We start from the raw sequence: 20385 nt of genomic DNA, 5'->3' as shown, positions 1-20385 counted from the left end.
TGCTGGTTTGTCGCATACAAACTTCTGCCTTGCGGGTTTCCCCATGTGCTGTTACCTGGTCTAGATCTAGTAAATCAGGATATGCTGAGGCTTAGGAGTGTCATTGTCCAGGTGACAAAACCCCAAATTCCTTCATCTGAATCCAAGACAAACCTTTTCTAACGCCCCTGTGCGACGCTAATTAGGCAAGGTCCATGCTGGTTGGGTTTGTTCGGGTCCAGGTCTTCCCTATGTGCAAGAGACCAATTGCTAAGTGCCTCCAAGATGTCTGTATCTGCATTACTTTGTATCTGTATCCCAGATCTGGTTTTGATGAAACTGGGACGCTCTTCTGTCTCCTGCTGCAGCCCAAAGCTGAGCCGGAGTGGGGGGCAGAGACAGGAACTGATTTCAGATAACTGGGGTTAGTGTCAGGTGCACAAATGCACTTATTCCTGAGGCTGGGAAACCTTCCTCAGGATTCCCAGGAAGGAAGCAAGCGTGTCTGCAGGTGGTGCATGGAGGGCTGTGGGGACTCACTGCAGCAATTGCACATTTATTCTGTGACCAGAGCATTCTTGGCACCTGGGTTCTTGCCTGCGTGCCTAAATGTGATTTTATGGTTGATGGAACACCTCGTGCACAGGGAGGAATAAAACATCTGTAAGGAATGGCCTTTGCCTCCAACCCCTAATTAACTGCAACCAGAATTCCATCCTTCTGCACAAGAGAGGTAGCTGGAGGGAGCTGAGCCTCATGGTTGGGTTCATGTAGGAGCTGCTCTGCTTTCCCTGCTCAAGGTTTTGGGTCCCACCTACACTGCCCCTCTGCTCACTTCTTGTCCAAGCACAGATTCAAAGGCAAACGTCTATGGATTACTCAGCTAAGAGATGTAACTCTTTCTTCTCAGGGCACATGAAAATGCAAAGAAGTCTTCAATGGCATTAATACTTTTTTATTATCGAAGCTTGAAAAGAGTCCACCCAAGCGATGTCTTTTTGTAGCCAAGTATTTCCTTTTCCCCAGCCTTCCCCCTGTGCTGTTTCACCTTTCAGTCCCTCTGTTACTGAGGCACAGTTTGGGCTAACCTGGAATGCTGTAGAGACTTCCACCTTACTTCCTGTAAGGTGGAAGGTGGAGGGACAGCTGTGCCACAGGAGAAGGGAACCAGATGACAAATGTTAGAACCATTCACGATGTGCAGAACAACCTGTGTTCCCATGAATGCTTATGCATTGAATTGTATTCAAAATCACACAGCTTCAACCCTAAGTGCGTGGTATGGTCATATGCCTTAATGAGTTGGGTTTACACCAGCATTATCCCAAGTTTGCCTGTTCATACAGAGGGGACACTAACAGCTCCCTTTTGGTGGGTCCAAATGAAACTTCAGACCCTCAGGCTGTGCTCTCAGTTCTGCCCAGCTCCAAGAGTTGGGTGAAGATTTGCATCTGCAAATTATCTTTTTCTTTTTTCTTTTTTTTTCCCCTGGTAAATGAAGGCTGTGGGAAATACAGAATCCCAGACTGGTTTAGGTTGGAAGGGACCTTACAGCTCACCCAGTCTCAATCCCCTGCCACGGGCAGGGACACCTTCCACTAGAGCAGGGTGCTCCAAGTCCCATCCAACCTGGCCTTGAACACTGCCAGGGATGGGGCAGCCACAGCTTCTCTAGGCAACCAGTGCCAGTGCCTCCCCACCCTCGTAGTAAAGAACTTCTTCCTAATAGCTAATCTAAATCTCCCCTCTATCATCTTGAAGCCATTAAAACCATCTCCCATGGTAAGTGTATTAGCAAGAATGATACTGTGGAAATTTGACCAAAAGCACTTAAAGCTGTCTGTAACCAGACGAAGGTGATCTTGGGCTGTGTCCCATTGGAAGGGGACCCCACAGCACCTGCAGGGACCTTCCTTGCATGGGCAGAGGGACCAAGCCTCACTTACTGACTGCTTTCCGGCAGGTGTGGTTTCCAGTATTAACACAGACCTCTGCCAAAGCGTACAGGGAGGCAAGAGGGGAGAGAATAAAAATGCCCCTTTCCATCTACTGTGCTGATGTCTCTCCCCTCTGCTACTGTAATTGTTCTCATCTCTGAGACGGCTTGGAAGGCGCCAAATGGGTAATAACAAGGGCCTTGTGCTGTGCAAGGGAGAGAGCTCTGAGGCTGGAGTGTGCCCTCAAAGTTCTCGCAGCATCCTCTCACACTCACCTCTGTCTTCGCAAGGGTGGATCACATGATTGAAGTTTAAATCTAAATGCAGTTCTTCACTTGCCTTTATAAATACAGGGGGCTCCATCACTATAAGGAGAGGTCTTGTAAGCACTAAAGGGGGTTAATGATTAATTTTAAATATCAGGATATTAAAATTCATTATGGTTGTAGTTTGCAAAAGCTTGAGTACGAAGTGTGGGTATGAACAATATCTCTGCAGCATTGGTTCATCCCTGCAGCAAGGCTGGATTCACACAGGGTGGCCTGGGCAACATTAATTATATTCACTTCCCACTCCTCTGGTCTCTTCGAGTCTCGTTTCTTACAGTCTCTTCCCTTATATTCTTTCTTTTCCCTTAGATTTTCTTAGATTATTTTCCTTTAGATTCTCTTCGATTCTCTTCCCTTATATTCTCTTACAGTCTGTTCTCTTAGATTCTCTTATCTTCCTTTAGATTCGCTCATATTTTCTTCTCTTAGATTCTCATCCCTTAGGTTGCGTTAGATTCTCTTGGAATCTCTTCTCTTGTATTATCTTATATTCTCTTCTCTTAGATTCTCATTGATTTGCTTCTTTTTTATTAACTCACACTTTCTTCTCTTGGAATCTCTTGGAATCTGAATCTCAGTCTCTTCTTTTGTATTCTCTTAGATTCTCTTAGAATCTGTAAGAATCACTTAGAATCTCTTCTCTTGTATTATCTTATGTTCTTGTTTCAGAATGTTAGAATCTTTTAGAGTCTCCTCTCTTGTATTGTCTTACATTCTCTTCTCTTAGAATCTGATAGAATCTCTCATAATCTCTCAATCTCAGAATTTCTCAGAATCTCTTGTTTCATTCTCTTGCATTCTGTTCTCTTAGATTCTCTTAGAATCTCATAGAGTCTCTCAGAATCTCTTGTATTATCTTGCATTCTCTACTCTTAGCATATGTTAGAATCGCTAAGAATCTCTTGTATTATCTTACATTCTCTTTCTTAGAATCTCTCAGAATCTGCTAGAATTTCTTAGAATCTGTTAGAATCTCTTCTCTTGTATTATCTTACATTCTCTTTAAATCTCTTAGAATCTCTCAGAATCTCTTAAAATCTGCTAGAACCTGTTAGAATCTCTTGCCTTGTATTATCTTACATTCTTTTATCTTAAAATATCTTAGAATCTCTCAGAATTTCTCAGAATCTTTTAGAATCCCACAGAATCTCTTAGAATCTCTGAAAATCTCCTTTCCTGTATTATCTTACATTCTCTTAACTTAGAATCTCTTCTCTTGCATCATCTTACATTCTTTTCTCTCAGAACCTCTCAGAATCTCTTGGAATCTCCTCTTTTGTATTATCTTATATTCTCTTATTTTAGAATCTGTTAGAATCTTTAAGAATCTCTCAGATTCTCTTATATTATTTTGCATTCTCTTCTCTTAGAATCTCTCAGAATCTCTTAGACTCTCTTCTTGTGTATTATCTTACATTTTCTTCTCTCAGTATCTCTAAAAATTTCTCAGACTCTCTTAGGATCTCTCAGAATCTCTTAGAATCTCTTCTCGTGTATTATCTTACGTTCTCTTCTCTCAGAATCTCTTAGAATCTTACAGAATTTCTTCTCTATTATCTTACATTCTCTTATAATCTAAGAATCTTTCAGAATCTTTTAGAATCTCTTTTATTATCTTATATTCTCTTAAAATCTCTAAGAATCTCTAAGAATCTTTTCGCCTGTATTAACTTACATTCTCTTAGAATCTTTTAGAATCTTTCACAATCTCTTAGAATCAGAATCTCTTCTCCTGTATTATCTTACTTTTTCTTTTCTAGGAATCTTTCAGAATCTCTTAGAATCTCTTATTATCTTACATTCTCTTGTCTTAGAATCTCTTAGAATCACTTAGAATATGTTAGAATATTTTAGAATCTCTTAGACTCTCTTAGAATCTCTCAGAATCTCTTGTATTAGCTTACATTCTCTTCTCTTAACATCTCTCAGAATCTCTTATAATATCTTTGAATCTCTATATAAAAGAAGGGCAGAGACTGTAAGAGAACATAAGAGAGAAGAGAATTTAAGAGAAGGGCAGAGATTCTAAGAAAAGTACTTTAAGAGAATATAGGAGAAGACAATATAAGAGAAGAGACTTTAAGAGAATATAGGAGAAGAGAATGTAAAAGAAGAGGAGAGAATGGAAGAGGAGAGAAGAGGGGAGAATGTGAGAGAAAAAAAGGAAGGGAATATAAGAGAAGAAAAGGGAAGAGATTAAGAGAATATAAGAAAATACACAAGATTATAACAGAAGAGAACAAAATGTAAGAGAAAAGAGGGGAAGAGAATATGAGAGAAGTGAAGAGACAGCAAGAGGTTATAAGAGAATATAAGGGAGAGAATATTAGAGAATATAGGAGAAGGGAAGGAAAGAGCATATAAGAAAAAGGATGAGATCCTAACAGAAGGGAAGGGACTATGAGAAAATACAAGAGAAGGGAAAAGAATCTAAGAGACTGTAAGAGAATATATGAGAAGAGAATACATGAGAAGAGAATATAAGAGAAGGGGAGAGACTATAAGAGAATATAAAAATATAAGATAATGTAAGAGACTATAAGATAGTATAGGAGAATATAAGAGAAGAGGCAATAAGAACTATGAAAGAATATTAGAGAAGACAACAGAAATGTGCTCCTGCCATAATAACATCTTGATTTTTTTCATGACAGCTATTTAATTTCATTAAAAGCAAGAATCTTCTCTTTAAATTATATAGACTTTTCTGTCATGGAGCTTCTAAGCTGTGCAGCAGTCACTAAACTGCAAGAGGCAGCTGCGCAAAGGGAATCCTTTCTCCAAGGCGAGCAGTTGAGCAGTGATCTGTTATAGCCACCCATCAATATTAGCTATGCAGTGACACTAATGCCATCAACAGAGTAGATAAGCTCTGTCAGCAGCCACCAAACAGGAGGGGATGCTGGTGTGTGCAGGGAAGGCAGAGGCAGATTCTCTAAGTGCTTGCTGGGTGTGCACTAAGTAGCAATTACAAGAGTTTTCCATTTGCAACCCCAGCGGCCTTTCCTCTTCCTCCCATGCCACTTTGCCATGCTTCACTGCAGAATCCAAGCACCTTGTCCCTATATGTCTGGCTTCATCAGCACACTGCGTGCTGGGCAGCATGCATCATCTGCAAGGCTGGGCTTCCTAGAGGCTCTGTGATCACCAGGGTGTGACAGAGGCATCAGTAGAGAGGGGTCTCTGGACACATGCTTTTTGCCTGCATGCACCACTGTGTTACAGTATTTTCTTGAAATCAGGGGTTAAATACACATCTCTGACCCTGTGAATGGTACCCCAAGCTGCAGGAAAGTGAGTCTGTGGAATAGACTGTGTGTGTTACAGTCTATAAGCCCCCCATCAGCTATGATACATTTGAAGTCTTGTCACTGTAAAATGTTTAGCAGGTAATACCCTTTACTGAACTAGAAACCTGCACTGGTGCTGCATGCCTGGCAGGCTTGGAAAGGCAGATAAATTTGGGGCTATGCACATGAAAGCTCTGCATCCTGCTGTGGTTCAGGTGTCATTTTTCTTATAGGGAAGTGGCAGAGCAGCCTCAGGGCTCCTGCTGAGCTCAGGGGCCCATCAGCTGCACCAGAGGAGCTTTGCTTTCAGATGTGACACTTGCTGCTCTGATAAATGACCAGTTCAAACAGGTTGAAATCAAAGTGAACTTCCCCAGAGCTGGATGTTGTTCACACACAGTACGTGTGGTAGCAAATGTTCAATGTCAACCATGTGCCAAACAGACCTTAGTATCTCAGATAAGCCAGTTTCCTCTCCCTGGCTGCATTAAAATGTGTTCCCCCAGGTGAATTTAACCTCATGTCAGCAAAGCACTTCAGCTCAAGGTACTGAAGACCAGCTCCAGCAAGGGCTCAATCCCACCAGACACACCAAAGAGTGTGAGGGTGAGAAGCCCTTCCCATAAGAGAGAAGGGTAATTGTGGCTTTGGGGTTTTTCTACAACGAGCTGAAGAGACCCTCAGCAGCTGTGGGAAATGCCTGCACTCCCTGGGGTTCTAATCGTAGAATCACTGAATAGTTTGGGTTGGAAGGGACCCTCACAGCTCATTGAGTCCAACCTCCCCTGCAATGAGGAGGGACGTCTTCAACTAGATTAAGGTTCCTCAGAACCACATCCAGCCTGGCACTGAATGCCTCCACCACCTCTCTGGGCAGCCTGTGCCAGTGTTTCACCACCCTCATTGCAAAAAAACTATGCAGCAGACCTGCAGTTTGTGGTTCTCCCTCCCTATAGCCCTTGTCTCCTCCTCAGCAGTGCAGCCAGAATCTGGCTCCCATCAGCAGGACAGAGACCCTATGATCCTCTGGTGAGGTTCCTTTTTTCCATGCCTTCTACTTGTGGGGCAAGAGATTACATCTGATACAGACTACAGATGATGCAGCTTTTCTTGGGGCAAGTTTTCTAACTGCAGCCAGTTAGTTGCAGAAGCAGGCTCTCAGAGGGACTGGATTTCGTGCTAGTTAGAAAAAGCCATTTGTCCAGTATACTTCATCCTACATAAATGTGAGGAACTAAATTTCATCACTCCCCCTCTGCATTTCTGTCTTCCAAGGCAATCTCAGTCAGGCTAGTGGACTTATCACAGCATGTACCATATGCATCCACAAATCGTCACTGTGGGCCCATCAACATACTAATTCCCTCAAAAAAGCCAGCAGCTCTTCCATGCCTGCATTCATAAAACATCTGAGACCAGCTGGATTACCCCAGAGTCTGTTCCTCTGAAGCAGAGAGCCTCAGCAGACCTGTTTGTCTTGCCTTTTTATTTCACTGTGGATCAGAGGCAGGCTGCCCAGCTACAGGTTTATTTTCAGGTCAGCAGCACATCAGACAGAATACCAAAACACACGTTCCTCGGAAAACAAGTCTAAGCCTGGAGTCTCCCAGTCCATGTACTTACAATGTGTTTTAAGTGTAAGCATCAGTCGTTGCCTAATGCAAATGACTGGGATCTAGCCAGATGAGATACAAGACAGCGATTTCTGTTCACATCTTCTATGTTACAACCACTGTCTTTGGTTTGGTTTGGTGCTCTTTAACTTTTTCCACCCTTCAGCTTCCCTGACATAAACATTCTCCCTCTTCCAGTGTCCCTGCTACATGGGACAACTATCATCTGCTGGGGAGATAATGGGATAACCTGGATGAAGCAAAAGCTCAGAGAGTACAAAACAGCTGTTAATTAGGCTTTGGGGCATATTTAATCCATTTTGCTTTGGCAAACATTGAAACAAATTTCTCTAGTGGGCAGCAATAGCCTTAAGTGGCAATAGCCATGGTGGCATCTGGTACTGTTCTATGGCAAGAGGTACTGGGGAAAGGAATGGGCTGAAGGATCTCAGGAGCCTTGGTTAGATTTGAGAGTTTATTTTTTGCTGTGACAGCAGCAGAGAAGGGTAAGATCTCCAACAGCCACTTTTAGAGTGATGAGGAAGGGCAGAGAAAGCAGAGAAGGGAAAGAGCCCTCTGCAGGTCAGTGTTTGGTGCTGAGGGCACAAGAGGAGTCATTGCTTGAAGTTTCCTTCCCCTCCAGCAAGGGTCCTTCCCATCCCACTACTTGTCCTCAAGGAAGGTGCACACCTGGAGGAGATCTGAAAAGGGAAAGGACAGGCAGAAGTTCAGATCCTGCCTTTAAACACCGTCATCCGAACAGCCCACACCCAGCCATGCCAACATCATCATTGCCACATCCGGTATGCCACAACCCCCCCCTTGTGTATTAACCACAGATCGCACTGAACACACACTGATGGGACAGGATGGGTTCTTTCTGTCATCTTTCAAAATGTCTGTTTTCTAAAGTGAGTAGAAATACATGATCCCTGTTGATGCCAGAGCAGCAGACTCTGCTTCCAGATCATTCAAGAAACTTCGAATAAAGTAGACTGGCATCTTCATGAATTATCCTCATTTTGCTTTAAAAGAATTAAATGGACAGCTACAGAATAAACTGTTAGTGCCTGCGAGGCTAAAAACTGAGTCTGTTACAGTTACCTGACGGATTGCAGGTATTGAGGCTAGAAACTGAAGCATAGTACTGATCTCCGAGGAATTCCTTGTACGTTGTGCCATCACGGAGTTTGACCAGACACTTGGTCAAGTCTTTAAACAGAAGGTCCTTGGTTTGAGACTGAAACATACTGAACCTTTCTTTCTCAATTCCTTTTGTTCCAAACAGTTTCTGAAATAAAGGCACAAGGAAGTGTATGTAAAGCATAGAAAGCTGTCAAGATGCAGCTCATACAAGCCTAGCTGTTAGTCCTAGTTCTCCACTATCATCCTGGGGGGCCCCCAGCCATGCTCCAGGGGTTTAGGATTGAATACTCTGTGTGGTTAGATGAGGGATCTCAGTGGTAGGCACAGTTGTGGCACAACTGTCAAAACTATTATTTTCCATTTTAACAGGTCACTACATTCAGAACTCATCAGCAAATGCTGCCAGTGAGTTCTGTGCCTCAGCCATAAGTCAGAAGCAAAAGGAGCTGACTTCTCAAGTGCCTCTGAGCAGACTCTGATGGTGGGGCAAATGCTGAGGTTTTTAGTGTAAAATCAGAGCTGGTTCATCCAGGTTACATGTACAGCAGTAGCTGTAAGGCTCTGTGTGTGCAGGAAGGCTTCTGTCTTCCTCAGGGCTCTGCCTGACCCAGCTGGTTTAGAGACCTCAGAGGAGCTTGTGAAACACACCTGCAAGAGCATATCCTGAGAAGGAGGCGATAACCTCATGTCACACAAGTATAGCATGACACAGCAGCCACCACCATATGGCTGTTACCTAAATGCATATTTACTGAGGTGGTGGAGGAGACAGAGTGGTTTGGAAGGGATGAAGGAATGGGGAGGCTGGGAGGCAGGCTGTCACCTTGTATCAGTAAGTTAAAATCTTCACCTTGCACTGACTCAGGGAACCTCAGGGCATCGTTTCTCTAAGAGCACAAACATGCTGCATAAAACCAACCCCAGAACATTTCCACCACTGCCAGTGCTACTGACCTCTTGTCTCTCCAGCAGCTCACGGACTCTCTTAGCTTTCTCAGGGCGTGTGACCACACCATGGGTAGGAACCCTGGCCAGGTTGCAGTCCCTGTAATCCATGATATTTGCCCGTCGCCCATCAGTGCACAGCAACTCAAATTGGTCCATTTTCAGATTTTTGGCCCAGTCTTCTTTGTTTTTGCCTTTAAAGAGAATTGGTTTGGAGATTCAAAGATCTCATGTAGCAGAAGAACATCAGCCTCACAACACCTAAACAAGGCATTTGCTCCTGCTGGAGCGCTACTCAAAGGTAGCAAGGCACTTATTATTCAGGACCACCTGAATAACATAGGTTAAATGGTAGCTAGCAGGGAAGTGTCCCTGCAGAAATGCCTGGGAAAAGCCACCACAGGCAGGCAGCTCCTGCTAACACCTGAATCCTGCCTCTCCTGCGGGAAGGGTGAGGTTGATGAGCCAAGCAGGTAAAGCTTCCTACTACGTTCTGCACTGGGAACAGAAAGAACGCAAGGAGGGGAAGGCAGCCCTGCCAAGACCCGTTCAACACAATAACCACGTACCGCCAGTGTTTTCCTCGACAATTGAATGCTTAATAAAGGCCACATTCCCCTCCTCGACCAGACACCTGGGAAGTACAAAGAAAAACAAGTGATGTGGGTGCTTGAATCCTGGCCCTTTCCTGACAGGCTTTATTCTGGCTTATGTCTTGTTTTGTAGAATTACTCTCCAAAGACAGGTCTCTAAGGAGCCATGCCACGAATGTTTTCAGGCTATGGAAAACAGAGTCTCTGAACACATTCTGGAGAAAAACATGTGTCCTCCTCACATGATAAGTAGCCAATTTGTTTTATTGTCAGACAGAGGCAGTTTGGCCAGGTTCAGAAGTTGCTTTGCTTTCTGCAATTCTGCCTGAATGCATTAATTGCTTTGTAAAAACACTAACTTGCCCCCAAAGGACTGCAAATCCTGAAGCAGGGTCTCTTTGCTATCAGACGTAAATGAAACAATGAATTCTCTTTTTAAATTCATGCCCCACATGAATTACTTAGACTTGACACGATACTGAGGGGCTATGTAGGAGATGGCACTGCTTGTTTTAACTAAGCCAAACAGTGCTGTAAACAGAGAGGGTCTACGGGCAGCACTGTTTGTGTGTCCCCATCTTTTACACTCCTTATTTGCATTAAAAGTGAAGCACTGCTGCCATTGTAGGAGGCCTGGCCAAAACACTTGTGCCTCTCCAGGTTTGTGTGGAGACACCAGGACGTTGGTTTATAGAATGGGAACATTTTATATAAATTTGCATGAGGCTGCATAAAGAAAAAAACCATATATATAGCATAAAAAGCATATAGCATATACAGCATATGTATAATATTACAGACATTGTACCTTCAGCAGTGTAATGGAGGAAAAAAGGAGGTCAGCAAATTAGCTTCAGTGTAAGGCTGTGCTCTGTATGTGATCTACCCATAACTTCTGTCATTAGCCCTACGGTACTTGGGAGCAGCCGGAATGTTTCCATCACCTACCGGAAAGCTCCAGTATATCCATAGTATTTCTCATGGGTGCTGGCGACACACTTCTCTGGTGGAACCCCGCCTGAGCCCTTGCAGAGTCGGCAGAGGCGGGAGTTAGGAGGAGACCCAGGAGCACAGCCCTCGCTAAAGTATTCATCTGAAAGCAGAAATAGGTAAAAAATGGACTTTTCTTTGCACTGAAAAGCTGGGTTTTCTTTTAATAATATGTTCCTGTACTGAATTTGTATTATGGGTCACTGGGAGCTGTAAACAGGCTGTGAGAAGGAGCACAATTCAGTGGTCAGCAAATCGCATGCATCCAGTTTTCACTATGAAACCTGTGTCACTATTATTGACAATGAAATGGGGGCTAAAGCTCCATTGCAACAGCCACTATCTTGGCAGAAAAAGAATGTTGTTGCTGCAAACCATTCTCAGCTCACCCAGAGCCAGCCCAAGCCTCCACAGCCTTTATGGGTTATCAGAGGTTCATTTTGCAGCATTTGCCAGATCTCTGGGAGAAGAAGGGACAGTGGGAAAACCAGGCAGGAGGATGGAGGGGCTGAGTCTGAAACTCATGATCTTCTTGCAGTTAGAAATTTCCTTTTAATAACGGTATGATTGGTTTGCCTTGGTAGATGGTATTTCCATATTATTTTTGTTGGACTCCCTGTAAATCTCACTGATTGAAAGGTGGATGTAGAAGTTGATCTTGTGAAGTCCCAGAGCAAAAGCAGACTTTTACTCCCTTATTCTCAGGCAGTCAGAGCAGTCCCTTTATGTTTCTCGAACAAAGTTCAGCCTCTGTCCCCTATTCTCAGCCCTTCCCCTCCCTTCTGAGCCTGAAGGTGCATCGTTCACCCCCACTCCACACCCTGCCCCTACCTGGGGCAGCCCTATTCCCTTTTTAGGGGTACCTTTTGGGCTGCTGCAAAGGGAAGGGGAGAGATGTGAAATCTTACTCCGAAGCAGTTACCAACAGCCTAAACCTTTGCTCAGTGAAACCTTAAACAACAAAGTCTTCTCCATTTCCCACCTCTAGGTGGGGATCTTGGAGGCGTAAGAAACTTTGAAGTTCAGCTGAAGGATGTGAAAACATTTTTGCAAGCAGATCCCCAACTTGAAGGAATGGATGCGAAACTCAACTCACCGAAATTGCAGCTCCCTGTCCTGTTGTGAATCAAGCCCATGGGGATGTTCCAGCCAGCAGTTCTCCCGACAGCAGTGTGGCATGACTTCTTACCCTGCAGATTGTTCCATGTGATATCACCGTCAGATTTCTTCACAACAGCCACAGCAAAGTAGGATGCTTTCAGAAGATAAAATAAAGGAGAATTAAGGACTGAACTGAGGATCCCACTATGTTCCCTTAGGAAAGCATTGACTGCACTTGGGAAAGGGGACCTCTATGTACGCAGTGGCTCTTTGTGTGGAGACTAGACATTTATTCTCTACTCATGACTGCATATACACTTTTCTACTTATAAACATCAGGACTGTTTTCTGTCCCTCTGTTGGCAGTAATTACCTGGTTCTCCTTCTGCTTTGTTGCACTGACTCTCATCTGATGGAGAGAAAAAGAAGATAGTAGATAAAAGATACCGCAAACCAAAACAGAAACGGAACAAAAGCAGTGCTTTTGCACCAGCCCATTACCCACCACCACGACCCTGAGGGGCAGCCCGGGCTGTGCTTACCCTCATAGACTTCTCCCATCACTGGCACCAAGCCACACACACCAGCAGTGTAGACAAAACCTCCATCTAAACTGATAGCATCTGCTTCACCTTTCTGCAATGAAAACAGCACAGCAGTCAAACAACCCTGTATGTCCCCAGAAATCAGATTGTAAAAGCAGCACTCAGTGTAAAGGAGAAGGGCTTGTGGCTATGGTGATGTGAGAGGCCATCCCTTAGCTTATGGACAGGCAAGGTCTCACTGATGCAGAGGGAGTTTTGATGCTCCCCTGTGCTTGTAACCGCCTGCAGCAGCAGCTCACTTCCCCAGACATTCACAGGCTTACCTGTGTGTCTCTCCTAGCACACTTCCCTGACAAACAGATCTCCTCACCTTACCTGTCTTTTCAAGCTCACATTTTGTGCTCTCTTCGCAGTACCAACCCAATGCCCTGAGCTGACACCAGCATCCTCATCTGTGCTACGGAATCACTCCTCTTCTAAGCAGGCAACTGTTTTTCTCTGTATTTTTCAATATTTATATTTCACCTTCCTATTCCTAATAAAAAGTTGCTTCACAGCAGACATTTGATTTTTGTTTAGGAAACCTCAAGAAAGAACACTGTTCAATAACTTATTTTCTTTTTAAGAACGTTAATTGGTGAAAAACTAGTCAGCCCCATTCCCTGTGATGAGGCTGGCTTCTACCCACTGTTTTTTCTCAAAAAGCTCCTACTATCTTCTTTTAAAATCTAGCCCTATCTCCACCCCATCTATTCCCAGGCTGAAGGAAGAAATGGGGCTTTCCATCTGGAAGGTTCACAGGGAGAATTAAAAAGCCATACCATGATCTTAATGATGCAGTCCCTGGTGTTGTCTGCCACGATGCACTCCACATCCCCGTTGCTCACCACACTCCAGAGGTCACACTTGCTCTTCTCATTCTTGCCTACGGCACACCACCGTGTCTTGTTTTCTCGGCGGTTGGGGTTCAGCTGATCTGTAAAAGCAGCAGAGGAAAACCAAGGATAAGCCTAGAGTCCTGGTGAAAAATAAGGCTACAGGCAGGCTACTTTCTATTTCTTTTACTCAGCCATGAAACTGTCTGTACACACCAACCTGCTGCTGCTGCTCACTGCTAGAGGTTCTTGCTTAATAAGCCCTGGGCTGGTGTGAATAGAAGGAATGATTCTTGAGCTGAAGGATGCTCAAAAAAATCAACATACAGATCAGAAAGGAGAACTTCTGCATAACACATACTGTTCATGCAGATTCATGTCAGCTGAAACATCACAACCACTAAACCACCAATAGTACTTGGTATTGCTGCCTATGAGATATTGCACATTTTCCAGACCTCACAGCCCAGACAACCATGAGACTAAGATCAGACCGAGATGGAAAAGTACAGTCTAGTTATGTTTACGTGGAGTGTCATCTGAATAATCTGTTTTGGTGTTCCAAAGTCCATGCACCCTCTTCCATAAAAGCCACGATGGCTGAGCCTGGCACAGAGATCACTGAGCAACTCTGCATTTTAAGTGGGCTTTGGAGGTCATTTGTGAGATGTTTGACTTCCAGAAGTCCAGGTAGGACGTCAATAAAAGATTGATGCGTCTAGATGGAAATAAAGCGCACTGTTTCCCTCAAGTGGCCAATACTGGACCTGGTGTCCTGAGATGTTCCTTCCTCTTCCATCTCAGAAACAGCTTTTCTAAGCAGCAGTTTTGACTATGCCAAATCTCTATCACCAGCTGAATAACCACGGGCTATTTTTGTGATCATACTGAAGGGACAAGGGGTGGAGTGTGTGTAAATGCTCCACTTCTGTTGGTGTGATGATGATGTTACTTTGATTTTGGAATCAACAAATTCCTTTTGTTAATGTAAGTGAATTTTTGAAGATGGTGTGATTTTAGTGATAATACCTTTCACAGAAAATCTTCTGCAGAGAATACTACCTGTGTTTGAAATAACTCTGTTCCTTTTGCCTAGTTGTGTTTGCTGATGCCATCTCTTCAACACAGCTCGCACTGACACAACATCAGTGCTTCACATCCTGCCTACCTTTCTGAATGCTCTGGATGGCAGTGTAGTACTCAAAGCCCAGGTAGAGCTGGGAATCCATCAGTGCTGGGATACGCTTCAGCTGGACAGCAGAATCTTTGAAAAGCAAGTCTTTGAGGGCTGGGTCCTTCTTGCCAGGTGGCCCAAAGAGCTGGAAGGAGCTGCTTGTGCCCACACCAAATCTTTCCTGTATTGAGGGAAAATAATCTGCAAATGACTGTACCAAAGCTCTTGGAAAGCTGGAGAGAGCAAACAAAGTCAGAGGACAGAAGCAGGGATTCTAGGGGAAGGAAAAGAGAGCTTGACAATACCTGAGCTTTTGAGAGGAAGTTCCAGATGTCATCAACCTTGCTATCATCTCTAGCCACAACAGCATGAGCAGGAACCTTGGCCCAGTGACAGGCTTTGTAGTTGTCCACAGGCTGACGGCTGCCATCCAGACACAGAAGCTCATACTCATCCTTCTCATCTGGGGCATTTTCTTGAGGAAGAGAGGAATTGTGAGTTGCATCACCATGAAAACAGAACAGCCAGCCTGGGCAGCTTTGTAATGCTACCAGGTTGCTTTAGATAGATCTTTAAAACCTTTAAGAGCAGAGAGTGCATAGCTGTCCTGGGTAACCTGTCCCACTATTTGATTGTTCTCAAAGGGAAAACATTTCCCCTTCTATCTGGTCCAAACCTCCCTTGTTTCCATTTATTATTGTCTCCCATCTTTCCACTGTTCACCTCCATAAAGATCTTGATTCCACCTTCTTGCTAACCTCTTTATAAGTACAGACTTATAAGGACAGGCAGGCTGATCTGAGGTCCCCTCAAAACCATCTCTTCCCCAGGCTGGTCAAGCCCACCACACTGAGCATCTCCTCACAGGACAAGTGTGCCTGCCCCATGACCATCTTGGTGGTTCACTGAGCTCACTACAGGTCCTGGGCATGCCAGGTCATCTTCCATCTCCAAGAAGTTAGTGAACTCTTGCTGTGGGCTGAATTCCCTCCCCGAGTCATGGGTGAGTGTAATTGCTTACACCTCTTTTCCTGTGTTTGCTGTGGTAACAGTACAGCTGGCTTTGAGATGTGGTACCAATGATAATATCACTGAACTTAAATCAAGCAGATTTTCCTTCTTTGAAGAAGAAACCCCAAGAAGAAAAAGTGGACCCCACCATCATCATATTTCTCACTAACAAGCATGAGTCAGTTGACAGTGTGCAAAACAGGTTTCTAACAATTAAAGGAGAAGAATTTTATGGCAAACCGGGAGAATAATCAATGCTGCACTGTGTAGACTAATTGCAGGATAGAGCAGCAGCAAGAGGTTGGACTAGAAAAAAGAGAACCAAGTGATCTTGCAGGCCTACCTTGAACAGTTGTGTGTTTCACAAAAGCCACATCTCCTTTTCCGTCTTTCAGACAGCTGCAGGTGGGAATAACAGAAGAGATGTTAAAAACCAGACATTGTAACTTCCTATCTACTGTTTCTGCAAATTACTGCAGCACAAACTGCAAACACAGAGCAGTGGTCTTCCTTACAAAATCCTATGCTGGCAGGGAAGAAAATGTAATGGCAAAGTAGTAATCCTCAAGAAGCCCAGTTAGACTTAGAACAATGCTAATGCTGTTTATTCTTAAGTCTGTGCAAAACCATGCAAGGCAGCTGCCTCTGTCATCTCCCACTAGCTGCCTGACAGTTTTTACTAATTGGATCTTTAATTACCAGCGCTCCCAGTTGTGCTATAAATTCAGTTTCCTCACGACCCCTGGTTACAACAGAGCCTTCCCTACTGTAACAAAAGCTGGTATGAATAACAAAACCAGGGCTAGAATACTGCCCCAAAGGAAAAATAACTTTCACTCACTGAAAAGCTCCCGAATATCCAGAATAAGGCGCTGTGCGAGAGCATTTGGTTTTGGAGTCCCCCTTGCACTGACGGCACAGTTTTTGTTCAGTGGTGGCACCAGGCACACAGCTGGCAGAGAAAAAATTGGCCACCGCTATGGATGAGAAAGAAGCAATGGTTAGTCTAAGATCCACTTGTACAAGGACCTGGAAGGGAGCGGATGCACAAAGAATGCCAGTGACTCTCTTCCTCCATGAGCCATCCCTGGACCTCTATAAAAGATCAGGCAACATCACTTTCACTGTACCACCAGCTTAACTCCAGCCCATCTCTCTCACTGTTTCCCACCTCACCTTGCTCGATGGAGCCTGAGTCTTTGCCTTCCCACTTGATGTCTCCCCGGCGGAGGAGTGTCCCAATGGGGATGTTCCAGCCAGCAGACCTGCCCAAGCCTGTGTGGCATGAGGTCTTGCCCTGCAAGTCGTTTATTGTGAAGTCTGTTCCTTTCTTCACGACTGCCACAGCGTAGTAGCTGGTTGTGGAGCCTGCAGTGTAGGAAAAAACAGGAAAGCAAGGAAATAGTGGGATTCAGGAACATTTCAAATCCTGCCAGACCCCCAGTTTCACAGAATAAAGTGCTGTACTTCCAAATAATCAGCAACATCCTCTTCCCATTTTCTTAGGGATGAACTACACTGCTGATATCAAACCAACACCAAACCTCACAACTTGCAATGATAAGCAATGATAACCTGGAAATACTATCCGTCACACACAAAATGCTTTGCCACTGGGCAGACATTAGACATGCCCTCAGTTTTGTAAAGATGCTTCAACAAGACTTTTTGGCAAATCTTCTTTGGCAAGTCTTTTCTCCAGTGCTGTTGCCCACTGAAGCCTTGTAAGACCAAAATCCCACATTTAGTCTTCAAAATTATACATAGTCCATCACATGCTACATATAAATAAAATTACTGAGTTTTAGGGGCAGTAGAGACCACATCTTTTGATTTAGTATCAGTAATTTCTTAGCTACCATATTGGGAATGACTCTTCCACATTGCTTTGATCCTGAATATTATGTGGAAACAGGTTGAGCTCCAGTGCAGAGGTCAAAATTGGCTTCAGTGACTTTCATTACAGCTAACATCAAAAATGGGGCACCCACCACCCTTTTCCCTCTGGGATCTGGGAGCCAGGGGCAATATCTTGGGCACCCAACACAAATAACATGGGAGCTCTGCATGGAAAGGACGGCCCTTGAACTACCAGTTTCTTACCACCACTTGGCTTAAAAGTACTGCATGAAAATGTACCTCCGTTTTGTGCATAGACCTCAGCAACAATAGGCTTCAGCTTGTAGGGGGCAAGGCCTGCCTCAAAAACTTGACCGCCGTCCAAGCTAATGGCATCTGCTTCATTATTCTGAACAAGAAGAACATTTCAGTCAATAAACAAAGAGCAGGGACACATAAGGGAAAAACACTTGCCCAGATTCTCCCTTGCATCCTTGTGGGTGAGTCCTCTACAGGGGGATCACAGGTAACAACCAATGACCCAAAGGAAACTCCAACCTTCTCCAGGTGTAACAGGCTGCTGAAACATCCTCACAGCACCCAGCACAGATGCTGCCCACTCACCGAAATGGCTTTTATGCAGTCAAGGTACGTTGCTTTCTGCAGGCAACTCAATGCAGTGTTCTCTTGTTGCATGTGGTCCCTTAGGCTATTGCATTTGTTCTCTTCTGCTGAGGATATTGTGCACCATCTGATGCTGGTCTTGGGGGGAGCAGCAAAACACAGGGCTGTAGAAAGAACCAGAAAGTAACAGAAAGGGAGAATGAAAACAATTGGAGAGAAACAGCATCTCTGTGAATACAAGATCTCTGGTTCCCTGCAATCATATCCTTGAGTGGTGGCCAGATGCAGGATCTTCCTTCCATGTCTCCTAGGTCATTTTTTCCTGCCTGATATGTGCATCATCAAGTACACCTGGCAGAAGCATTCCTGTTTCTGGGTAATGTATGTCCTGCACAGAATAATGATTCAAGCAGCTTGGTGTGTGCGGAACAAATCCACACACTTCAATAGCAATCAGACTCAAGACATCGCAAAAACAGGGGGAAAAAAGTTGTGCACTGAAGCAGTGTCTTTACAAATAACCCCAAAGGGAGAGCAACTCTGACCTGGCCAGACTGTATTCAGTACATCACCAACTTAGTACGTCACAACTCAGTACATCACTAAGTGACCTTGGCAGCTAGATGATCTATTTAACTGTCTCTGTATCTCACCTCCTCCACTAAACTTAATAACAGAGATGCCGTACCACCACCACAGTCTTCTAAGAAACCCCCCCAGACAATAAATGCAGCTGACTGGCTGCTTTAGGAGACTGAAGCATAGCAAAGACCTCAGGTGGAGGTCTCACACCCCCTTCAGTTGCATTTAAAGTATGTGGCCAGCTTGTGCTGCACACTGCACCCTAACTTTGTCCCTTTCTGGCATTATTGTGCACACCAAGAGGTGTCTGCACAGTTCACCCTCTCCAAACCCTTGATGGCCCATTTCATTCAAACACCTCCATACTAACCTGTGCCACAGAGCTTTTGGGCAGCCCCTGTGCTCCTTCTATGCAGGGGAGGAGGAGGGATTCTTCACCATTAATAAGACATTGCCTGCTAGTACTCAGCAAAGGTGCTCGAGGACTTCCTGATGCCAGTGGCACAGGGAGCACTTCCCACCAGAGGACATTTATCACCACCACACTTTACAGGGGATGCCTACAGCAAGAAGGGAACCCCTCTTTCTAGGCAGTGGTCCCCAGGTCAGGTGTAGATGGCAGCAATCTCCTTGCCATGTCTACCTAGCTGTAGGTAGCCTGCCAAAGCTGTAAGCAGAAAGAGAGGAGAAAGAATGGCTTCCAGCAGAGCCTGCTCTAGGGTGGCACAATTTAGGCATGACATAGAGGGGAGCCCGAGCAAAGTGCAGCCACAGCAGTAGGACAGAGCAGCACAGGAGCAGAGCGGAGAGCATGAGGAGTCTGTTGTATAAGCTCTATTTTATCACTGCCTTCAGGTTTAACACAACACACATGCAGGCTTGGCAGGCAGGTCTCCCTCTGGTTTCTCCCCCTCGCTGGCTGACAGAGCTCCTCTTCCTACTCCTCTCCCAACACAGCAGTGGCTGAAGGGTGACTTTTCCCTTTGCCCCACGACAGCAGAGGTGTGGAGCCTCTCTAGATCAGTCTCCTCCCTGGTCATAGATGCCAAGCATCCCTTCTCCTCGCCAGCTGGGTGCTCAGTAGCTTGCTGTGGGGAGCTGCAGACCTCTATGGGCTGGCCCAAGGAAAAAGCTGGCTGTCATTAATGCCCAAAATACCATCCTCGTTGACAGAGATCCACATCGCTTTACATCCTGGCTTATACTTAACGGCTGCCTGGGTCTGGCACATGCTGCAGCTCTAAAACAGCCTCACCAGGGGGAGAGCCTGGGGTCCTGGGAGGTTTTGACTCTTCCTTTCCCCCAAAACTGCTTTCAGCAGGCACTTACCCACTATCCCGAAGGACAGCACAGTGGAGAGTATGAGTTTCATACTTGGGCAGGGAGTCAGGTGCCGTGGAGGGGATGCAGTATCCTTGGTCACAGACTGTCCCCTCCAAGTCTGTGATGGCTCTGGAGCTGCTTTCTCCCCCTTTTATAGAAGAACAGCCCTGGCTGTGTTTGCAGAAGCAATGACCTAACACTGTTTGTTCTTCCTTGTTTCTCAATAGCTTCTAAATCGCCCCCCTCCCTGGATCAGCCCATTTTTAGGAAGCCTTTCAATTTGGCACTGAACCCTTCTGCAGGCGGGAATCAGAGCAGGGCAAGGTGCTTTTCATTTTCCAAGGGGCTTCAGATGGAAAATTCCCAAGTTGTGACATCTGAATTCCTCTGCAGGCTGAAACGCTGCAGGAGAGGCTCTTTTTGTGCTGGCCACCCCCTGCCTTGCACAGCCGGATCTCTCAAAGTCCCTGCTGGATCCAGCCCTGAGTT

General features: G+C 45.0%; 1 protein-coding gene across 1 annotated transcript; it reads right to left on the bottom strand.

Annotated features, from left to right (window-relative positions):
* Positions 1-7609: 7609 nt before the first annotated feature.
* On the bottom strand, positions 7610-20057 carry TF (transferrin). Its single transcript, XM_061354439.1, has 17 exons — positions 19903-20057; positions 17992-18155; positions 17668-17776; positions 16705-16896; positions 16370-16505; positions 15872-15927; positions 14823-14992; positions 14512-14698; positions 13290-13444; positions 12466-12559; positions 12297-12332; positions 11919-12077; positions 10781-10925; positions 9809-9873; positions 9249-9433; positions 8253-8439; positions 7610-7849 (listed from the first exon to the last, which is right to left on the bottom strand). Exons 1-17 carry the CDS (start codon positions 19943-19945, stop codon positions 7812-7814), a joined length of 2121 nt encoding a protein of 706 aa, XP_061210423.1. The 5' UTR covers positions 19946-20057; the 3' UTR covers positions 7610-7811.
* Positions 20058-20385: the final 328 nt, after the last annotated feature.

This window comes from Neopsephotus bourkii, unplaced genomic scaffold, assembly GCF_033783945.1.
Source record: "Neopsephotus bourkii isolate Nb327-2 ecotype Australia unplaced genomic scaffold, CSIRO-AGI_Nbou_v1 NB_739, whole genome shotgun sequence".
NCBI classification, from domain to species: domain Eukaryota; kingdom Metazoa; phylum Chordata; class Aves; order Psittaciformes; family Psittacidae; genus Neopsephotus; species Neopsephotus bourkii.
This window is presented reverse-complemented; position numbering and strand designations above follow the sequence as displayed.